Below are 23,694 nucleotides of genomic sequence, written 5' to 3'. Positions count from 1 at the left end.
TCAAGAACACTGCTCTATCTCTCCAAAGGTCAGCTCTCATTCAGAGCTAAGGAGTTACTTCCTGTCTCAACAGACAGGCTTTTGTAAGCAATCTAGATCAGGCAGGTGGTGTTTATTAATTGACTACCAGAAGTTAACCACCACACTGCTAGATTAAAGGCACATTACTTGAACAGGGATTACTCCCCTGTTACACCCTCCTTCTCTAAATCAGAGACATCAAGGTCATGCCTGCCTTCCTCAGAGGTATGCTTGGCATGATACCTTTTCATACGGACTCCTTTTAAGCTTTAAACAGCACTTTGTATTTGATCTCATACAGTGGCGACAGAGTTTATCCTAATGCGGCTAGAGCCGCAAGCCGCGAGATTTCTCGGCTTTTTCCCCGCATTCCCTCAGCGTGCCGCGCGTCACGGATGCGCGGTAACGCTTCATCGGGAGCGTGCGCGCACGGCGTGCGTGCCCCGAGCCCTGGTGACCCGAGATGTGGGGGATGGCGGTGGGGGGTTCCGGGGGACCCGGAGAGGGGAGGGGGATGCCCTGATTGGAGGACCGATCCTCCGAGGCTCCGGTGCACGCGCGGGACAATCCGGCGCGCGCCCGGTATCTGCCGAAGATGAAACCGGGCAAATGTAAGAATAAACTTTGTCGGCACAGTATGTTCCACTTTTTTAGTTTTAGTTTTCTTATTCAAGCCCAAACCGACATTGTTACCTCATTAGACTTTGGCTCAAAGCTTTTTCTATAGTCCAGTTTGCAAATCAGTCCAGGTCATGTTATAAGCTCAGGTTGCTAATGGAACACATTCCTGCTACAACACCTTGTTACATCAACCCCCACTGTCTGTTTCTGTTTAGTTCCACTGGAAGAAAACTCACCTTAGTGTCACTTGTGTCATCTTGTCTGAGACTTTTTAATTACAACAGTGTTTTTTTTTTTTTTTTTAAGTAATAAGAAAGTAGTTACGGATGTGGCCTGTGGCTCCCATTCCTTTCAAACTGTGGGTACAGACAAGTGAGCCATCATATATACATTGCTCTCCATTAACTTCCGTTCACCTCAAAAACTGTTGAGAAGAAAGAAAAAACAAGTCACATTATTAACAACCTGTATCTTTTTTCAGCTCTTCCTTTATAAAATAGACATTACTTTGAGACCTCACTAACTGTCCCAATTTTAGGTTTGTAAATTGAGCGAGAAACAAGGCAGAACAGGAAAATCTACTACAGAACCTGCACAAACCTCCCCCCACACACAGAGCTCCTGGTCTGGTATGGAGATGAATATGGGAAAGAGCTTGTTATCAAGTGGGGTACGCTGTGGAAAAGTAACGCGCCAGCACAAGGTAATCAGGAATATGTGTGTTGTGTGGTTTTTACATCTCTATGTTCTTATTACTGATGTTAAATTGCAGATATTGTTAGATCTGCATACACCATTACGGGTCAACTAGAACTTAATATCACTAAACATGTCAAAGGGCCGGATACATCAAGCTGCGGTAATCAAAAATGCCGTATTACCGCCCATAAAAAAAGTGCCTTAGTTTTATCGTTCAATGAATCAGCGTTGCACCGCCAAAAATAAAGTACTTACCCGTTAAAATCACTGAATCTGATAAAAAACAGGCACAATACCACATTTTCAATTAAAACTGCCTACTGTTGCGGCAGCTATTATTCTAACAAATCACCGTTTTTTCCCTGGCTTGTTCCTGGAATGCGACGTTGTTCACCCGGAGCATGCCGCGTTCGTTTTGCTTTCCCAGCCACGGGTCATGCCCGGCTGACGCGCGGTTGATGCGTTTATTGATAATGGTTCAGGATTTAATAGGCTGCAATGCTTCGCGTGTCCGCCAGATGGCAGAAATTCATGAATTGTAATGCAGTATATATACAGTATATATACTGTATAACAACAACCCCTATAACCCCTAACATACACATACAGTACTGTACAGTATATGCACATCAATGATACTATAGGCCGGCGGGGCGAGATGTGTTTGCAGCAGAGAGAGATCCGCTGCTCTCTCTGCGCAAACATCGGCACATTAAAAATTATTTAAAATACATTTTTATTCATAGTGTAGATGTGCAGGGGGTCTCCGGAGCTGAACCGCATTGGTTTCAGGTCCGGGGACCCCCTGGTTCCCGAGATACAGGCCCCTTTATGGGGTGCCGGTATCCCCTGCATTTAAAGGTCCCGATCACGTGACCGCGGAATGTAAACAAAGCAGAGGGATACCGGCACCCCATAAAGGGGCCTGTATCTCGGGAAGCAGGGGGTCCCCGGACCTAAAACCAAAGCGGGTCAGCTCCGGAGACCCTCTGCACATCTACAGTATGAATAAAACACATATATAAATAAACACTCATTCCTTACCTTTGCGGCTATGTGCTATGGTAACGAAGCAGCATGAATGTATTTTTAATAATATTGTACAGTGAGCAGGGGGTTCCCTGAGCCACAAATCAAAGCTCAGGGGACCCCTGCTCCTGCACAATATTATTAAAATACAGAAATGCTGCTTCATTACCATAGCTGATAGCCGCTAAGGCAATGAAGGGTTAAGGCAGAATAGCATGTTTATTGGGGACATTTGCCCCCAATAAACATTGCAATAAACAACATACAGTACACCCCCTGTGTATTTAAAATACATAAACAACAATAAATACATTAAATACATATTTTTAACATAACTGTTCCCTTTTGGTTATAACCCCACCTCCTTGACTGTAATCTGTGTAAGGCCCCCTCCCCCTAATTTGTCTGTTAAATCTCCCTGCCTTGACTGTAATCTGTGTAAGGCTCCCTCACCCTAATGTGTCTGTTAAATCTCCCTGCATTGACTGTAATCTGTGTAAGGCCCCCTCCCCCTAATGTGTCTGTTAAATTTCCCTGCCTTGACTGTAATCTGTGTAAGGCCCCCTCCCCCTAATGTGTCTGTTAAATCTCCCTGCCTGTGTTCCTGTGAGTGCAGTTTATGTAAATGTGGGGAGGGGGATCCCGATGTGCATATAATGCAGCGCCTCACTGCCAATGGCCCACCCTGTGAGGCCTAACAACCCTCACCCACTACCCACAAGGGAGGCCTACCCACATACCGTTGCCCCCATCCTGCCCATGGCCCCTCCGCTGCTGCAAAACAGACACAAAAATTAAAACATCCAAAGTAATGTCCCCTAACCCCTTAATCACCATAGCGGTTATTAACCGCTACAGTCATTAAGGGGTTAGCCCACCCTCACCCACCACTCGGGACACCTACATACCCTCCCACACTTACCCCCCACCCCGTGAGGCCTAACCACCCTCACCCACTACCCACAAGGGAGGCCTACCCACATACCGTTGGGGAACCCCCCCCCCACCCCCAGTACCCACAATAAAAACAATACAGTGACCCACAATAAACATCATTATATTTATAAAATACATTACCCACTCCCTGTGCACCCCCATAAATACAAGATTTATCCTTTTACAAACAGGGTTCATAACGCATTCCCACGCGAGTCCCCGGTGGGCTGGCGGGGCACCTTACAGACCTACAGGGTACCAGCAGCCCTTTTCAAACAGGTTCTGGAGGCCTGCTGGTGGGTCCCGCCAGCACCATGGCCCGCAGGTGGTCTCCTTGGGTCACCGTGGGCCACAATTGGGTCCCCACGGTAGGCCCAAGGATGTCTGGGAGCCCCGGGTCAGACCCACAGGTGTCTGCGGGGCCTCGGGTGGTTCCCACGGGGGTCTGGGGAACTCACGGGTGCTCACTACGGGTCCGCGGTGCCCCCACAGAATTGGGACCACAGCTTCATCCCCGCACCTATGGGTCGGCGGTGCCCCCACAGATGTGAGGCCACCGCTTCATCCCCGCAGACTACGGGTCCGCGGTGCCCCCACAGATGTGAGGCCACCGCTTCATCCCCACATGTGTCACCCGTGGAACCACCAGCCTGATACCCGTGAGATACCCGAGGAGACCCGCAGGTGGTCTCCAGAGGTCCCACGCAGAACCACGGAACAAACCCTGAATGTAAAAAAATTAAACTGGCCTATACATACACCCCCCCTCCCCCCCCCCCCCAACACCTACAGTACAATAATGTGCAAAATAACTATTATCCAGATATGGATAATAGATTAATTGCCCATTATTAAAAACATTAACTAGCATATTCAAATAAATAAAGTACTACTGACCTCATCAATAAGAAGTCTCCGTCGCCAGCAACATCCTTCTCTTGCTCACAAAATACATAGCAAATGCACAGCCAATACATTGCAAGTACATTCAGATATCAATTAACCCCTTAAACACCTTATCGGATAATAACCGCAAAGTTAATTAAGGGGTTAAGCCACACTGGCCCGATACCCACCCTTCACCCATGAATTTGTACAGTGGCTTCATCATGCAACTATATATATATATATATATATATATATATATATATATATATATATATATATATATATATATATATATATACATACAGTATATACACACACATGATGAACCAATATACAAATAAATGTAGAAGGGTTATCAAAACCATACTGTACTATAAATAACACTTCTCCATACAGACACACTATATTAAAATGAATTTCCTTTAATAACCCTAACTGATCTTACAATCTAAATGATCAAATGCCAATGAAAAACCTCACATGCCAATCAATACATTGCATTTACATTGTATATATGATGCATAAAATCTATGCACCATATACAGTCTGCAAATGAATGTTAACAATATCATTGCAAGCAAAATACAAATACCTCCAAACAATTAAACTATTTTAACCAATCAAGTAAACAAAAATCAATTAGCATTCATTATTTACATCCCTAAACAATTGACAGTCCATCCCGAACAATTAAACAATTAACTAATTCAAGCCTGGAGCAGAACAATTTAGCATGTGAAAAAATATAAGTACCAACGAGAATACAAAATTTAAAACCAAGGCTAACCCTGTCCACAAGCACACAATACAATACCAAGGATTACATCTATCTAATTGTAAAAAAACATTATACACACATTGAAGCATAGCAGCATAGCCAAATTAATTTAAAACACATCAAATCAAGCTTTTAAAATAACAACATTTCTCACCATGTATATATCTCTCTAGACATATATACATACATACAGTGGCAAGAACTGATATACCACAAATAAATAAATACACATGTTAAAAAAAACTTTAAAAAAATTTACAAGCACAATTAAATACATTTCTTTAGTTCACTTACCATTACTTGGCCCCACCGACTCCCGTTGAACAGCTTACTCACGTACAAAACCACCAGGCACAGGAACCCATAAAATAATAAACCATAAAAAAATAAACATTAAACTAAAAATCCAAATCAATCCACTGGTCTTCTACTTGTAATCCATCTTCATCTGTATTCTTCTTTCTTCTACCTTCTTCCGGGGTCTTCTTCCCGCCTTCGGCCACGCCCTGGTCTTCTTTCTTCATAGGAGGTCCTTCCTCCTCGGCGGCTGGCTTCAAAATGAGACGAGACTTTTAAAGGCCTATGACGTCACATTTTCATCATATGGTTCCCACGGCCCTGATTGGGCCATGAAAACCATGTGTTTTGGCCGATAAAAATAAAAATGATGACGTCACTTAAAGGCAATGAAAGCACAGCCAATCAGAATGGCTTTGCTTCAATTGCCTTTAAGATGACGTCATGAAAAGAAACATGGCCGTCCTCACATGGTACGGTAGCCAATCAGAGCGTGGGAACTCCATCCCTACTCTGATTGGCTCTAGTACCATGTGACAGAGGCTTGGGGGAGAACGGATGTGACGTCATTGAAAGCTTGTCCCCCTTCTAGGCTAATGCCCAATATCCCTATTATACAAATGTGGTTTTAAACATTAACAAAAAATATATAAGTTTAAAACAAAACAAAAATGAACATTCAAAATACATTTTATACATAAAACCATTGATTATCACTGTGGATAACTAGGCCCTCTCAATAGGGGGCCCAGATATCCACATTGGCGATAAATGGTAACCCAGTAATAAATAAATACATCAACAATATTAAAATACATTAATAATTCCCCTTCATTACCTCAGTGGCTAACTGCTCAGGTAATGAAGGGAGTTGGTGGATGTACCATGTGATGAATGCCCCTTTTTTGGGTGTTGAGATGTCACCTTAAAGGGAGGGAATCACATTCCATGATTTTGCATCGTTGTTTGTGTTTGCATTGTCCAACCATCATTGTGTGTGTGTATATGTGTGTGTATACTGTATATATATATATATATATATATATATATACATGTGTGTATGTGTGTATGTATATATATATATATATATATATATATATATATATATATATATATATATATATATATATATATATATATATATATATATATATATATAATGTGTGTATGGGTATGTGTGTGTAGATATATATATACAGTCATGTGAAAAAGAAAGTACACCCTCTTTGAATTCCATGGTTTTACATATCAGGACATAATAACAATCACACAAATGCTTATCGCTCTCCAACTATTCAATATAAAGTCTATTTTCGTTCATGGTGCATAGGGTAAAAAACTGATATAGACACATAAATCCAAAGGGGGGGTTTTAAAGCCCCCAGTGGAGCAAGAAACCCAGGGCTGCACTCACGAGAAAAAGTGGGAGGGACCAATAAGTCCCGGGCCAATAGCCCCGTATTACGCAACGCAAAACAAAAAAGGTTTATTTAAATATATATATACAAGGAAAGGTACATCAGGGGGTGTGGGGTAAACAGGGAAAGAGAAGTGTGTTAAAATAAGAGGAGGATAGGTGACCAGGGAAAAGTAAGCTCCCAATATCAGGTATACTAAAGGTATATATGGGTACCCAGTATATATGATACTCAGGGTATTAGCTGACTTGAGATTTATATGGCCAAGACGGACAGAGTGTATATATTTATAGCAGTTTAGCATTCAGCTGAGGTACATATATGCAGAGCTAACACCAAAGGTGTATATCTTAGCTGTTAATGTCCTAAACTGACATGAGATAGGGACATCTAGTAGACGCCCATACATCTGCGCTAAAACGGGTGCATATAAATGTACAGATAATCCCCCACAGTGGGGCACCGCAGACATAAACACCCTCCTGCAAGAATGCCAGCTGTTCCGGTCTAATACACTTTTGTATAACGTGCACATTGTATAACAAGCACACACCCGTGACGTCATCCCTTTGACGTAGGTGGAGGCGACCAGGATGAGGCCAGGAGATTTTGTGTACCGGGTCTAGCAGCAGACACGCGGCGGAACGGGTTGTATGAGTCTTTACCTTACGAGCCATACACTTTTCATGCCGGCTATACAACTTTGTGTGTGGTATTGCAGCACTGTATGACACCTTTGTGGGAGGCTATTTATATCCAGGGCTTCCCACCAGTGGGGATTGTGTGCTTGTATATGCACGTTATACAAAAGTGTATTAGACCGGAACAGATGGCATTCTTGCAGGAGGGTGTTTATGTCTGTGGTGCCCCACTGTGGGGGATTATCTGTACATTTATATGCACCCGTTTTAGCGCAGATGTATGGGCGTCTACTAGATGTCCCTATCTCATGTCAGTTTAGGACATTAACAGCTAAGATATACACCTTTGGTGTTAGCTCTGCATATATGTACCTCAGCTGAATGCTAAACTGCTATAAATATATACACTCTGTCCGTCTTGGCCATATAAATCTCAAGTCAGCTAATACCCTGAGTATCATATATACTGGGTACCCATATATACCTTTAGTATACCTGATATTGGGAGCTTACTTTTCCCTGGTCACCTATCCTCCTCTTATTTTAACACACTTCTCTTTCCCCGTTTACCCCACACCCCCTGATGTACCTTTTCTTGTATATATATATTTAAATAAACCTTTTTTGTTTTGCGTTGCGTAATACAGGGCTATTGGCCCGGGACTTATTGGTCCCTCCCGCTTTTTCTCGTGAGTGCAGCCCTGGGTTTCTTGCTCCACTGGGGGCTTTAAAACCCCCCCTTTGGATTTATGTGTCCATAATAACAATCATCTGTTCCTTAGCAGGTCTTAAAATTAGGTAAATACAACCTCAGATGAACAACAACACATGACATATTACACCGTGTCATTGTTTATTTAACAAAAATAAAGACAAAATGGAGAAGCCATGTGTGAAAAACTAAGTACAACTTATGATTCATTAGCTTGTAGAACCACCTTTAGCAGCAAAAACTTGAAGTAATCGTTTTCTTTATGACTTTAAAAGTCTCTCACATTGTTCTTTACAACGTTGCTTCAGTTCATTGAGGTTTGTGGGCATTTGTTTATGCACAGCTCTCTTAAGGTCCAGCCACAGCATTTCAATCAGGGTGAGGTCTAGACTTTGACTGGGCCATTGCAACGCCTTGATTCTTTTCTTTTTCAGCCATTCTGTTGTAGATTTGCTGGTGTGCTTCGGATCATTGTCCTGTTGCATGACCCAATTTCGTCCAGGCTTTAGCTGTCGATCAGATGGCCTCACATTTGACTAGAATACTTTGGTATACAGAGCAGTTCATGGTCGACTCAATGACTGCAAGGTTCCCAGGTCCTGTGGCTGCAAAACAAGCCCAAATCATCACCCCTCCAGCACCGTGCTTGACAGTTGGTATGAGGTGTTTGTGCTGATATGCTGTGTTTGGTTTTCACCAAATGTGGCGCTGTGCATTATGGCCAAACATCTTCACTTTGGTCTCGTCTGTCCAAAGGACATAGTTCAAGAAATTTTGTGGTTTGTTCAGATGCAACTTTGCAAACCTAAGCCGTGCTGCCATGTTCTTTTTAGAGAGAAGAGGCTTTCTCCTGGCAACTCTTCCAAACAAACCATACTTGTTCAGTATTTTTCTAATTGTACTGTCATGAACTTTAACATTTAACATGCTAACTGAGGCGTGTAGAGTCTGAGATGTAACTCTTGTTTTTTTGCAATTTCTCTGAGCATTGCACGGTCTGACCTTGGAGTGAATTTGCTGGGACGTCGACTCCTGGGAAGATTGGCAACTGTCTTGAATGTTTTCCATTTTTGAATAATCTTTCTCACTGTAGAATGATGGACTTTAAATTGTTGGGAAATGGCCTTATAACCCTTCCCAGATTGATAGGCAGCAACAATTGCTTCTCCAAGATCATTGCTGATGTCTTTCCTCCTTGGCATTACCTGAATGCTCCAGACCAGCAAACTATTAAAACTTCTGCTTTTATAGAGGTGGACACACTTGCTGATGATCAATTAATCAGGGGCATTTGATTAGCAGCACCTGTCTGCTACTTAGCATCTTAATTCCTATGGAAGCCGTAAGTGTGTACTTAGTTTTTCACACATACTGTAGCTTCTCCATTTTGGTTTTATTTTTGTTAAATAAATCATGACACAGTGTAATATGTCATGTGTTGTTGTTCATCTTAGGTTGTATTTACCTAATTTTTAGACCTGCTAAGGAACAGATGATTGTTATTATGTCCTGATATGTACAACCATGGATATACAGTATGGAAAACCATGGATAACTGTATGTATATATATATATTTATATATATCATTGTGTTTAATAAAATGCAATGTTTGTATGGGGAGAATCAGTATAACAAGTACAGACTCCTTGTTCCCTAGGAAATAAAACCCTTTAAACAATCGTATTGAAAAATTAACACAGTTCTAGAATTCACTGGAAAATATTGGTATAGCTTCATTAAGTCTGAATAACATCTGTGATGTCAAATACAATAATTGGGCGTTTGGTTCCTGATTTAACAATGGAGATTTAGCAGAAAGTTGGGTCATACTATAACTATTAGAGACCTGGTAAATGGTGCAGTAACGGGAACACCCGGTGACTGATATGTGAGCTACTAATGGGACACATATTCTATTCATTGTACAAATAGTTTTTAATTATACGTTCACAACTGAAACTAACGACTTACTATCTATCAAAGGATTTGAAAAGATTTCTGCCACTTTAATTGGTGTTTTGCAGCTACTGTAGTGAGATTTCCTTTTAAATCGTTAGATATTATGATCCACTTTATATGTATGATCCACTACATCTACTCTCCCGGCCCTAATGCTGCACATGTTGTGCTAAACCCTTCATTTTTACAATGTACATCTACAGTTTACTTTCATCCTGAACTTTTTGGGATATGCCAACTTACCTCTCCTGCATGACTTTTTTGTAAGACAATTTGTGTAACAGTGACTTTTTTTGTCTCGTCTAGTACAAAGCCAAGCACCAATAATCCACCCCTGCCAGCACTACAAGGTTGTTTTAACAGTCAGGATTACCTCCTCAAACATCTGAAGTTCCAGCACCCAAATGAGTGTATGGAAAAGATGAGGAAAGAAGAATCTTGCAACAACCATTTCAATAAATATGACAGAAAATGTATCTTTCAACCAGTCAAGGCAATTAATAAACAATGTAACTGTTTCTCATTCCAAAATATATCAAAGAACAGCTGCCACAGGAAAAGATCTTGGCTATAGTGGGAAGAGTCTGACTTGGTTATCAGATCAGAACCTACAGAAGAGGACACAGACCGGGAAGAGACCACATGTATGTGGGGAATGTGGGAAGGGATTTAGTCATTTATCCAGCCTGAACATACACAAGAGAACACACACAGGGGAGAGACCGCATGTATGTGGGGAATGTGGGAAGGGATTTAGTCAGTTATCTAGCCTGAACACACACAAGAGGACACACACAGGTGAGAGACCGCATGTATGTGGAGAATGTGGTATGGGATTTAGTGACTTATCCAGCCTGATCAGACACATGAGGACACACACAGGGGAGAGACCACATGTATGTGGGGAATGTGGGAAAAGATTTAGTCGGTTAACTCACCTGAACAAACACATAAGGACACACACAGGGGAGAGACCGTATGTATGTGAGGAATGTGGGAAGGGATTTAGTGACTTATCCAGCCTGAACACACACAAGAGGACACACACAGGGGAGAGACCGCATGTATGTGGAGAATGTGGGAAGGGATTTAGTCAGTTATCCCACCTGAACACACACAAGAGGACACACACAGGGGAGAGACCGCATGTATGTGGGGAATGTGGGAAGGGATTTAGTGACTTATCCAGCCTGAACACACACAAGAGAACACACACAGGGGAGAGACCGCATGTATGTGGGGAATGTGGGAAGGGATTTAGTCAGTTATCCCACCTGAACACACACAAGAGGACACACACAGGGGAGAGACCGCATGTATGTGGGGAATGTGGGAAGGGATTTAGTAATTTATCCAGCCTTAACACACACAAGAGGACACACACAGGGGAGAGACCGCATGTATGTGGGGAATGTGGGAAGGGATTTAGTCAGTTATCAAACCTGAACATACACAAGAGGACACACACAGGGGAGAGACCGCATGTATGTGGGGAATGTGGGAAGGGATGTAGTGACTTATCCAGCCTGATCAGACACAGGAGAACACACACAGGGGAGAGACCGTATGTATGTGGGGAATGAGGGAAGGGATTTAGTCAGTTATCTAGCCTGAACACACACAAGAGGACACACACAGGGGAGAGACCGCATGTATGTGGAGAATGTGGGAAGGGATTTAGTGACTTATCCAGCCTGGACATACACAAGAGGACACACACAGGGGAGAGACCGCATGTATGTGGGGAATGTGGGAAGGGATTTAGTCAGTTATCCCACCTGAACACACACAAGAGGATACACACAGGGGAGAGACCGCATGTATGTGGAGAATGTGGGAAGGGATTTAGTGACTTATCCAACCTGGACATACACAAGAGGTCACACACAGGGGAGAGACTGCATGTATGTGGGGAATGTGGGAAGGGATTTAGTCGGTTAGATCACCTGAACACACACAAGAGGAAACACACAGGGGAGAGACCGCATGTATGTGGGGAATGTCGGAAGGGATTTAGTCAGTTATCCAGTCTGGACACACACAAGAGGACACACACAGGGGAGAGACCACATGTATGTGGGGAATGAGGGAAGGGATTTGGTCTGTTATCCCACCTGAATTCACACACAGGGGAGAGACCGCATATACTGATGGAGCGGCCGTTATTCGAACACATCTCAGCGCTGATTTTCAGTTCTCTACTGTTCCCCACGCAGCATGAAACGTGGCTAATCGCCCCAGGCACCCGCGCTTATCGTGGATGTTTTGTTTGAATTTCATGGATTCTGTTTCTTTGTTTGCAATAAAATGGATGAATTGTAATGTGTACAGTACTGTGCTACTGTGTCAATTTCATGTTTTTAAAAGCCAGAACACTAAAATTAGTTTTTCTGCTCTCACCGTGCTCGCATCTTAGTGCGGGAAGGCTGGAATTCATCCCGGGGTTTCAAATCGGGATTCCGATGTACATGACGCATGAAGTGTTCGAATAACGGCCGCTCCATCAGTATGTGGGGAATGTGGGAAGGGATTCAGTGTGTTATCCCTGTTCATTTATGTAACTATTTGTAACCATGTTATTTGTCTTAGCTCTATGCCCAGGACATACTTGAAAACGAAAGGTAACTCTCAACGTATTACTTCCTGGTAAAACCTTTTATAAATAAATAAAATAAATTATCCAGCCTGAACACACACAAGGGAGAAACCTATCTATAAAGCCAGGCATGGTTTAGGATAACCAGCGACTTAAACGCTCACATATATTGCACACCTGTGTCTGTGTTACGCTAAATCACAATGAAAAGTGACTTCAGTTTATGGTGCATAAAACGAGCATTTTAAAAGGATAAAAAAGTTATAACTTTTTAAATGCAGGTTATTTGTATAATTCTTATAGTAGTTTTATTGAAAGAATAATGTTCTTTATAATGTTTTATACCATATTTCCATGCTGTTGGTTCTAATAAAATGCGCATTCCCCTTTATGCTGAAGCGTTCTGTAGCCTCACTCAGCTGTGAATTGGAATAGTTTCGCCGCAACCAATTGGCTGTCGGCATTAGGCCGCAGACGGACCCTCCGCCACCAGCCACTTCTAATGTAAGTTGTATTACTGTTTTGGTTAAGGGTTTAATTTAAAAAGTTTTAGAGTAAGGGTTTGAGGTAGAGGGTTTTAAGGTAGGGTTTTTTTGAGGTAAGGTGTTACGGTGTGGGATTTTAGGGTAAGAGGGGTCTCAGGATATAGGGGTATTAGGGTACGGGTTTAGGCACTTACCTTAGTGGCAAAGTGGCCAGCGGTGGGGTGAGTTATGGCAAAACTGCTGCGACCAAATGTCTTAAAATGTTCTGTGAATACTAAGGTGGAGGACAGAGACACAGACTTGTCATGTTCCTTTAATAACTCTAGAGAGCAGCAAGGGCTGACCATCTATTTCACAGGTTAAACGTTTAAATGAAAATGCAGTAATGATGCAGTAATGATGTAACAAGTGGTGCCACCTCACACAGACATTTCCCATTGATGGTTACACTTGCACATCTCTATGGCAGAGATTCCTGTTACACATGCGCTGGCGTTACCTGCCCACAAGCACATTGCCAGGCTGAGGGAGCTGTTCATATGGGAATCTGAGGCCACAGGGCTGTGGGGGGGCATGGGACTGTGGGGGGGAGGGTTATGGGACTGTTGGGGAGCACTAGTCTGTGGAAGCCCTTCGCTCACCTCTGGGTTTTGATTTGGGCTAGTTTCGTTTTGGCGGGAAAGTGAGCTTTGTGTTACCAGGCAGATGTTTGACAGATGGGTGTCCAGTGATTGGCTGATGATCAGGTGCTGGGCTGGTGGACAGAGTGCTGTGATTGGACAGGCCTGAGTGGCTAGGGACTTTGGGTGGGAAAATGAAAGGTATGGTATACTGTATATAGACGGAGCAGAAGCAGATAGCGACATTACCTGAGGTTAGGTGATGTTGATTGCCCCACTCCCTTCCCTATGTGTTATAATTATATATATAATTATAACACATATATATATATATATACGGTATTTAATGTTTTATGCTGTCGCAGCATGGCGACAGTGGGTTAAAAGTGCTAATGCTGTTTAGCATAATTATTTGATTATTGATCATTTTATACTGACTGGGGCCAGATTGGATTTGGGCAAAAAACTTCCAGAACAACGATATTAATACATTTGTCACAATAACAATATGTATCGCGATAGAGAAACCCATGTCAGAGGATGTTCTGGTAAACCTATAGAAAATATAATTTCTTTAAAAATAAATAAACATAACATTTCATTCTTCAAGCAACAGAACTGGTGAAACTTTTTGTTGTCTTTTGTTTGTTTAATTGATTTTAATAATAATATCGGTGATGATCAAAAGACTGATCACAGAAAGTTCCCTTATCAGTAGCAAACGCTTGTCATGTAAATAGTGCCATATTAAGTGGACATAAATGGTCCAACAGTTAGATACTGTATGCCTGAGTAGTTCCCAGATTCACAGAGGAAGTCAAAAATAATAAAATTTTATTAAATCTACATAGATATTAAAAACACATATACATTATTAAAAATCCCTATTGTTTGAGTGGTGGATATGTATTTATTCATAGGTCTATTGGAAAAATACCATATATATTCATATCATGGACTTTCAAATTGCAGCACGTGGTGGTATACCAAAGTCAGAAGGTAGGGCAAGGGTTAAGGTGTACACTGATCATCGCGCGATCACCAAGAGAAAATGACATAGATGTCACTGCTGTTCTAGGTACATCAGATGAGTACTTGTCCTAGTGAAATACTCTATGATAGATGGTATTTCAAAAAAGGAAATATATAATTCAGGCTAATCGTGTAATAGCATGCAGTAGGTTCTATTTAGCATGCCTATTAAGCCTAAAACCTGTAGATCTCTGATGCGCTTATGATCCTTAAGATGCCACCATGTGTTATTACCTAGCGCAGTATACACATATATATATGGATAAACAGGTAAGTATATACATATAGCAGTGTCGATATGTATAGGGGTAATTTTCACATCTGTATACGGTTAAACAGGTAAGTATACACATACAGCAATGTCAGCATGTGTAGGAGTGATTATCACAGATGCGTTTGTGATCCTTAGATTGCCACTATGTATTGTTACCTCGCGCGGTATAACCCTTATGTGTATCGGTTTGGTAGTGATACACATCTACTCAGTGCCATAATATCATTTCTTTTTGAAAGTCGCCACTCGCGTGACGTCACTAGCAGTGACGTCTTACGTCCCGACGCACGTTTCACGTGTCTACCACGCTTCTTCAGGGGGAGGAGGGATAGTGGTTGGACGCCTCTATTGCCTGGTTAAATACTCTCAGACCGTGGGTGTATTCTGCTATCCTCCGCTCTGATAGGTAGGGAGGAGAGCCAACCGGTTCGTCTACCCATAGGAGGGTGAGGCGAACATAGTGTGTGTGCCTGACACTTTCATTCATAAAGTGTCCCATTGTGGTTACTAATAAAGCCTACAGGGTTTGCGGATTAAGGTCATTAGTTGATTAGGCTTGCTGCAGCCCCTTTATAGCTTATATGAATTTAAGCAATAAAATGATACAATATTATTGTGTGTGTGTTATTGCATGAATGATTAAAATAATGAATTAAATAGTTATGTATATATTTATATTTATTATCCTATATGTTTTCATGTAAGATCTAAGACAAAATAAAGATAAATTAATAATGTGGGTGAATAGGGTGTGAGGTATTGGTGCTTATTATGTCATGGTAGCACAATTATTCCTCTTGTGATGTGTGTACATATCTTATAGTTATAAGTGAATACATAGATAAATGAATGAATAACCTAGTGAATTAATTTGACGTGTTAATATTAGACATGAATGGTGTAGGAGTGTAACTAATCTAGAAAAACCTGCCCCTACGCGGTCAATGCAGGTATTAATTAAGTGAAACATTAAAATAATATGTGTTATGTGAAGTGTACTGTGTAGGAGTGGATGTTGTGTATTATCAAGAATCAAACCAGATCCGCAACCACCAAATGTGAATAAGTGTAGGAGTGTGGCTATCCTATAATGGCCTGCCCCTATTGGTCAATGCAGGTCAAAATAAATTGACTTGAGAGTCTTACATATAGTGTATTGTGTAGGAATGATTTGTTTTAGCAGCTACCTATAAAGTACAGGTTTATATTCTATTCTAATAAACCTATATGAAGGGTGAAAAAATAAACCCTTCATTCAGTCCTTTAGGTGTCATGCTTTGTAACTGGAAAATCCAACGACTTTCTTGTTGTAATAAACGTTGGTCCCAGTTCCCGCCTCTTAAGTCCCTGGCAATATGTTCTATCCCACAGAAGTGCATCACTTTTGTGTTCCCTTTGTGTTCTTCTATAATGTGCCTCGCAATCGGGGTATCAGTAGAGTTACGGACATTGCCGATATGTTCTAGTATCCTAGTTTTTAGGGGTCTGTGTGTTTTCCTCACATACATGATACCACAGTCACAGGTCATAAGATAAATAGTTCCACAAGTGAGGCAGTTTATGAAATCTTTTATCTTGAAAGTGTCAGAGTTATTAGAGCTCTTAAACTGTTTGGTTACTGCCATGAATGAGCAGGCCTTACATCTAGCACACGGATATGATCCAACTGGTTTTGTACCTAACCATGTTTGCTTCTGATATTTGTTGAAATGACTGTGAACCAGCCTATCTTTAATGTTTTTATTGCGTCTATACCCTGTAGTGGGGGTATCTCTGAGGACTTTAGCTAAGTCAGGATCTCCAAGCAGGACATGCCAGTGTTTGCTGAGAATATTTTTAGTCAAACTTGACTGGCTATTGTAGGTGGAAATAAATCTGATCACATCCTCTTTTGGTGTACTTGGCTTGGATGCTAAAAGATCAGTTCTGTCAGACGATAGTGCCCTATAGTAGGCTTTTTTAATGAGTTTCTTACTATAGCCTCTCATAAGAAACCTATTTGACACGTCTACTGCTTGTGTCCTGAAATCGGATGTGGAGGAGCAGTTTCGTCGCAATCTCAGGAATTGCCCTACTGGGATATTATCTGTGACATGTCTGGGATGATGACTGTTGGCCTTTAATAGACTGTTAGTCGAGGTAGGCTTTCTGTAAATACTTGTTTCAACAGTATCTGAGTCTGTTCTAGATATGGTAATGTCTAAAAATTCTATCCTGTTCTTATCAAAAACAGTAGTTAATTTCAGATTGAAGGTGTTATTATTTAGACATTTGATGAAGGTAAGTAGTGATGTTTCAGTACCATTCCATATCAGGAAAATGTCATCAATGTATCTGACCCACAACTCCACCTGTTCCGTGTACACTTCCATACCCTCTATGAAGACCACCGTCTCCTCCCACCAGCCTAGATATAAATTGGCGAAGGTGGGGGCACAGGTGGTCCCCATAGCTGTACCCTGTATTTGGTGGTACAGAGTATTGTGGAAGATGAAGAAGTTGTGGGTCAGTACATAATCCAATAGCTGAAGGACTAGGTTGTTGTGCGAGACGCAGTCCCTGTTTCTTGCTTTCAGATAATATGCGACTGCGTTCATACCGCTCTTGTTGGGGATGCTGGAATATAGCCCCTCCACATCGAGACCTACCAGAAATGAGTCTGAATTTAGAGATATACCATCTAATTTACGTAGAACATCAGTCGTATCTTTTACATATGATGGTAGTGTCTCTACAAACGGCCTTAAGATTCTGTCAAGGTATATGCTGATTTTTCCAGTGATGTTGCCTATACCTGAGACAATGGGCCTTCCCGGAGGAGGTCTTTTCTCTTTGTGAATATTAGGCAGATGGTAAAAAGTAGCAATTCTGGGTGTTTTTACCATCATAAACTCATATTCTTTTTTACTGATGAATTTCTCCTCCAGACCCAGATCTAGTATAGTTTTCAGTTCTTTCAGATAAGATACTGTTGGATCCATTTTTAGAGGGGAGTAACATTGTTTATCAGAGAGAAGACGTATAGACTCTTGTATATAGTCTTCCTCATTAAGAATAACAATGTTACCCCCTTTATCTGATGGTTTTAGTATAATGTATCTATCTGTTTCTAGATCTCTTAAAGCTAGTCTCTCTTGGTAGGTCAGGTTCTGTTGGATTTTCTGTTTTTTTCAATCTCATTAAGTCATTAGTTACCAGTTGGTTGAAGACCTGGACATTAGGACAAGAATCGGCGGGTGGTGTGAACTTGGACCTGGGTTTGAGATTTGTGAAAGGGCCCTCTCCAGGTGGTCTTAGACTATCTTCCTCTAATTCTTCCAGATTTTCCAAATTCTGGACATCTTGGGTACTGAGGAATTCTAGGGGGGTATTAGCTCTTTGCCATTGTTTACGTTTTTTGAAAAACTTGTGCAGTTGTAGTTTACGGCAAAACAAGTTTAGATCTTTTACACAGTCAAATGCATCCATTTGGCTTGTGGGGCAAAAAGATAGTCCGTTAGATAGGACACTCATATGATTAGAACTCAAGACCTTGTTGGACAGATTCATTATCTGTGTCGTTTTGGTCTCCCCCGAGAGTTCCTCCCCCTGGATGGTTGCTGGTAGGCCCATCTCTTCCTGTCTCTCAAATCTCTTTGATAGTGATCCCTTTCCCCTCCTTGTTTTCCTCTTGTTGTGGAAACTGGGAAGAGGCCCATATTCTCTAAAAAAGAGGAAGGACCTGATCTCTGTGGTAGAGGGAAGGGAATGTCTATATTAGTGTGAGGTCCATGGTTTGCTGTTACACCTGTGTCCTGTTCTAGATCACTTGCTGAAGTTTCCCACTCTGTTGAGGAATCTTGAACTTTAGAATAAGTGTGTTGCGTTTGGTTTCTCGATTTAAACCTAAAGATTTTTCCTTCTTTAAAGTCATCATAGTCTCTAAAGAATTTCTTTTGTTTTCTCTCTTTGAGATCTTTGGTGAACTTGTCGATGTTAGATTTCAATTTATCTTCCAATTCACCAAAGAGGGGATCTGACTGCCATTTGGGTATATCTACCCTCAGGGTAACAATCTCTGATTTCACTAAATCTAAACGTTTGCTCTCATAGTTGATAAGGAGTTGCATCAACTTTGCCGAACATTGAAGTAAGATTTTTTGCCATTGTGTGATGAACTCAGTGTCTATTGTAAAACAAATATAATCACTGCGCTTCTCCATGTAAAGAGCATGCAGCTAGTGAAGGAAATGGCCATACAAATGTGCAAAACAGAAAGTGAATCCCTGCGCTTCTCCCATAGGGATAGCAATCAATGGGGAATATATATATATATATATATGTATGGTGTAAATATCTATAAGAAAAAAGGAGACTTTTGGTATACATCCTTTGATCAAATAATGCCAAGCCTGCTAACCACGTCAAGGTAAGTCTCTTTAGCAGGTCCCTACGCTAAATGCATACTAGTGTTATGTGAAATAAGCCCAGAAGGGGTTAAAATATCAAAGCATATGCTTGTATAACCTAGTGCAATTAAAAACTGGTATATACCAGTACAGATACTCACATGTAAGTGAAGTGGAATAAGGGGACCTTGCTAGGAGATTATATACCTAGAAGAGGAGGGGCTGGCCTGCCACAAACTGCTCAATAAGCAGTTGCAGGTGATTGGCTAAATATATTCAATTACACCATAGTAGTGTTGCCCTCTAGGAGCGTGCTGCAAAGGATTAAAATCGGCCCAACAAATAATGTAAAACAAATATAATCACTGCGCTTCTCCATGTAAAGAGCATGCAGCTAGTGAAGGAAATGGCCATACAAATGTGCAAAACAGAAAGTGAATCCCTGCGCTTCTCCCATAGGGATAGCAATCAATGGGGAATATATATATATATATATATATATGTATGGTGTAAATATCTATAAGAAAAAAGGAGACTTTTGGTATACATCCTTTGATCAAATAATGCCAAGCCTGCTAACCACGTCAAGGTAAGTCTCTTTAGCAGGTCCCTACGCTAAGTGCATCAGTGTCTATTATCTGATGTGATGGGGGAGCTTAACTCTCAGTCCTCTAGGGACTAATTCAGTTTTTAGATAATTCTCCAGGCTCGCCACTTCCCACCATATTTTGGCTCTAGAGCTGTATACCCTATTAAGTTCGTTAAAGTAGCTTTTAATGTCAGCAGATGTGCCTTCCTCATTAGGTTTATGGTTGGTCGAGAAGATTTCTAAAGCTTCATTCAGCCAGTGTTCTGTGTCCTGTCCTTCACTCAAAAATTTGGTCATGCTGACCACAGTTATAAAGAGGTCTCACTAAATATGCATATTTAGTTAATTGGTTTTAAGCAGGGGATCTCCTGAGCTGAACCGCGTTAATTTCAGCTCCGCGGACCCCCTGATTCCAGGGTTACTTAATTATTTTGAAATAAAGTGAAGGTGGTGATAAATGCACGTACAAAAAAGTGATGTTTTTAGGCAATACATGAATTATGGCACATGTTACCAACTGGAGTCAGCGCACCCGAACTGCAGCAAGATTCAGCATCCACATGTAATCAGGAGAACACATCAATCACGAGCATCGTCTCAGTTTCCTGACACGTCTCGGTTCTGGAAGGAAAGCCCAGATCTTATATCAAGTATACAGCTTAAGTGCAGCTTGGATTCATTCCCTTCCGGTCTCTTTGTCAGAGATTGTCGTTGTTTCCTTGCTTCGGTATTGAGTCTCACACAGACTCTCCTCCTGTCGCCTGATACACGTCACCCGAGCCGCGTCATCGAGTGCGTCAGAAATATTCGGCAACGGAGTTGGCAAAAAGTATGTAGGTAAAGTCCCGCTGGCTCCAGTCACTTACAAATGTGCTCGCATATATAGATAGAGGTATATACCCCTTGGAGAAACATCCTATGCATTTCATTACGAACTTCTTCAGGGATATAAGTGCAAGTGATCAAACCCTATGTATATATACCATGCAATGCTGCATGATTGGTCCAGACCGGGGGGTAGTCTCCACCAACCACGGAGCCCAGCAATGGCGTAGCTAATCACTGTCACGGGGACGCGCTTAATAACACATTTATATTTTGTGGGTCCTGATTGAGCAGAACAGGTTGAGCAAAATAAACTGAGATTTATTCCCTTGATAGGCAAACACACGACAACTGCAGAATAAACTTAATAATTACACTCACGGGTAGAGAAACAGAGGATAATGTCCAGAAAGGTGCCAAAGCAGCAGAAGATTGTCCTTTAAAATGTAGTCCATTTGCAAATTGCCAAATACATAGCCCCAGTCCAATCCTTCTGTGAATGTGCAAAGTCCTTTCTGGTTCTCTGGGATTTGCTGGATACCCAGGGCTAACGAAATCCTGAAGCAGGGCAAGTTTCCTTGTTGCGATGTTTTTAACCCCTTGCGTTCTGGAATCGTAGCCGCTGTACTTAGGTCTTATCCACTTGAAGAAATCAGGTTACAGCAACAACACAGGAATGAGGGGTACAGGCCTTTTTAAGGATAAGGGCCTGTGGGGTTTACATTAGCCTCATCCCATTGGCAACGAATTATCTTGATCCTATCAGAACCTGCCATGTCACAGGGGCAAATCCTACAGCCAGCTCAGGTAACTCTGAGCATGCTCAGTGAGCAGCTTGGTAGCACTGCTAAGTAAAAAGGGCCCACTCATTTCTGGGGACGCAATGTCTGAAGTTTGGGTCCCGAGGTGTGAAATATCCAGGAGGAGTAACAGGATCTGCTACTCATAAACATCCTGATTAAGTGACACTTTACGAATCTGGGGTCTTTCATCCCAACAGGGGGCTCCTGTATGCATAACATTTGTTCCTACTGCTTCACAAAGGCAGGCAGACAAAAAAATAGCATCTGGCCGGTACATTTTAAAACAGGAACAGAAAAGCACTTCACTGCAGGTAGAGATTAGCCTGCAAAATGGGGACAGCCATGCATATAGAATTAACCCCTTCATCCCCAACGCGAAATAGGGGTAACCAGCTGAGCCCACTGCCTTTATTAATGCGCTGATTACCCCCATTTTCGCCACATCTCCCCCACTCAAAGCCCAAGGTTTGCCCTGGCCACCTCCTCTGGTGGTTGGGCTGACCTGAGGGTTTTTGACGTCATTAGGTCTTGGGGATTGTCCTGCCGGGAGAGGCCATCAGCGTTCCCATGCTCACTGCCTTTCTTGTGCTGAATGGTGAAGTCACATTCTTGCAAGGCCAGGCTCCAGCGCAAGAGCTTGGCATTCTCTCCCGACACCCTCTGCAACCAACTTAGGGGGTTATGGTCAATGATAACAGTGAAGTGTCTGCCATACAGAGAGGGCTGTAACTTCTTGAGAGCCCATACTATGGCCAGACACTCCTTCTCAATGGTGGCATATGCTCCTTCTCTGGGCAGCCGCTTGCGGCCCAGAAACATAATTGGAGGTTCCCTGACCTCCTCCCCCACCTGGCTGAGCACAGCACCAATGCCAAAGTCTGAGGCATCAGTCTGCTCCAGAAACTTTTTGGAATAATCTGGAGCGGCCAGTATAGGAGCGCCGGCTAGGGCAGTCTTCAAAGCCTGAAATGCATCTTCACAGGCAGGAGACCAGACTACCAGCACAGACTGTCGCTTCTGAGTCAAGTCAGTCAGGGGTTTGGCAATGGCACTATACTGGGGAACAGACTTCCTATAGTAGCCTGCAGTGCCTAGAAACGCCATGCCCTGCTTCTTGGTTTTGGGAGTGGGCCACTGCACTACTGCCTCTACCCTAACTGGTTCTGGCTTGAGGAGCCCTCCACCCACACTATGCCCTAGGTATAAGACTTCAGCCATCCCTACTAAGCACTTGGTGGGTTTTAAGGTGAGACCTGCCTCCCTATTCCTGGCTAGCACCGCAGCTACATGAAGTAAGTGTGATTCCCAGAAGTTACTGAACACAGCAATATCATCCAGATAAGCCCTTGCAAACCCTTGCATGCCCTCTAGCAAACGATTGACCAGGCGTTGGAAGGTAGCCGGTGCATTCTTCATCCCAAATGGCATCACTAAGAACTCATAGAGGCCACTTGGGGTGATGAAAGCCGACTTCTCCCTAGCCTCCTGGGTCAAAGGGATCAGCCAGTACCCTTTACTGTGATCCCTGGTGGTCAGATACCTTGCCCCCGCGAGTTCATCCAGCAACTCATCCATGCGGGGCATGGGGTAGGCATCTGAGACCATGCCCGCATTGAGCGGCCGGTAGTCCACACAGAACCGGGTGGTCCCATCCTTCTTAGGCACTAGGACTACCGGACAAGCCCAAGGGCTCTGGGATGGTACAATTACCCCTAGGGCCAGCATCTCCTCCATCTCCCTCTCTATACTGCCCTTCACCTCTGCTGACACTCTATAAGCGTGCTTATGCAGAGGTCTCAGATCCCCTGTAAGCACTGGGTGCTCAGTGATGTGTGTCCTCCCTGGCTTGTCCGTGAACAGAGCCCTATACTGCTCTAGCATAGCCCTGGCATCTGCTCTCTGCCTGACACTCAGCTGAGACCCTATCTCAACCTGCTCTATGGTACCTCCCTGCCTAGCCTCCCCTAGGAGATCTGGCAGAGCTATGTCCTCCTTGAGCATATTGATGTGATAGACTTTGGTCCTCCCTGTCTCCCTAACCCTGGCTAGCACTGCTGCTACCTGTCCTGGAGACAAACCACA

At 42.6% G+C, this 23,694-nt stretch overlaps 2 protein-coding genes across 2 annotated transcripts in view; one reads left to right on the top strand and one right to left on the bottom strand.

The window, feature by feature from the left end:
- LOC142466829 (uncharacterized) overlaps positions 1–13,634 on the top strand; it is a 61,521-nt gene extending 47,887 nt beyond the window's left edge. Inside the window, exons 4-6 of the mRNA XM_075572320.1 lie at positions 1,181–1,345; positions 10,307–11,509; positions 11,585–13,634. Of these exons, the coding sequence (XP_075428435.1) occupies positions 10,462–11,509; positions 11,585–12,087 (1,551 nt within the window). The 5' untranslated portion in view covers positions 1,181–1,345; positions 10,307–10,461 and the 3' untranslated portion in view covers positions 12,088–13,634. The remainder of the gene's footprint in view (positions 1–1,180; positions 1,346–10,306; positions 11,510–11,584) is intronic.
- LOC142466814 (uncharacterized) overlaps positions 1–23,694 on the bottom strand; it is a 361,963-nt gene that overhangs the window by 152,189 nt on the left and 186,080 nt on the right. The gene's annotated exons all lie outside the window — the stretch shown is intronic.

This window comes from Ascaphus truei, chromosome 15, assembly GCF_040206685.1.
Source record: "Ascaphus truei isolate aAscTru1 chromosome 15, aAscTru1.hap1, whole genome shotgun sequence".
In the NCBI taxonomy this organism is placed as follows: Eukaryota; Metazoa; Chordata; class Amphibia; order Anura; family Ascaphidae; genus Ascaphus; species Ascaphus truei.
The sequence above is the reverse complement of the archived record's forward strand: the minus strand, read 5'-3'. Positions and strand labels throughout refer to the sequence as shown.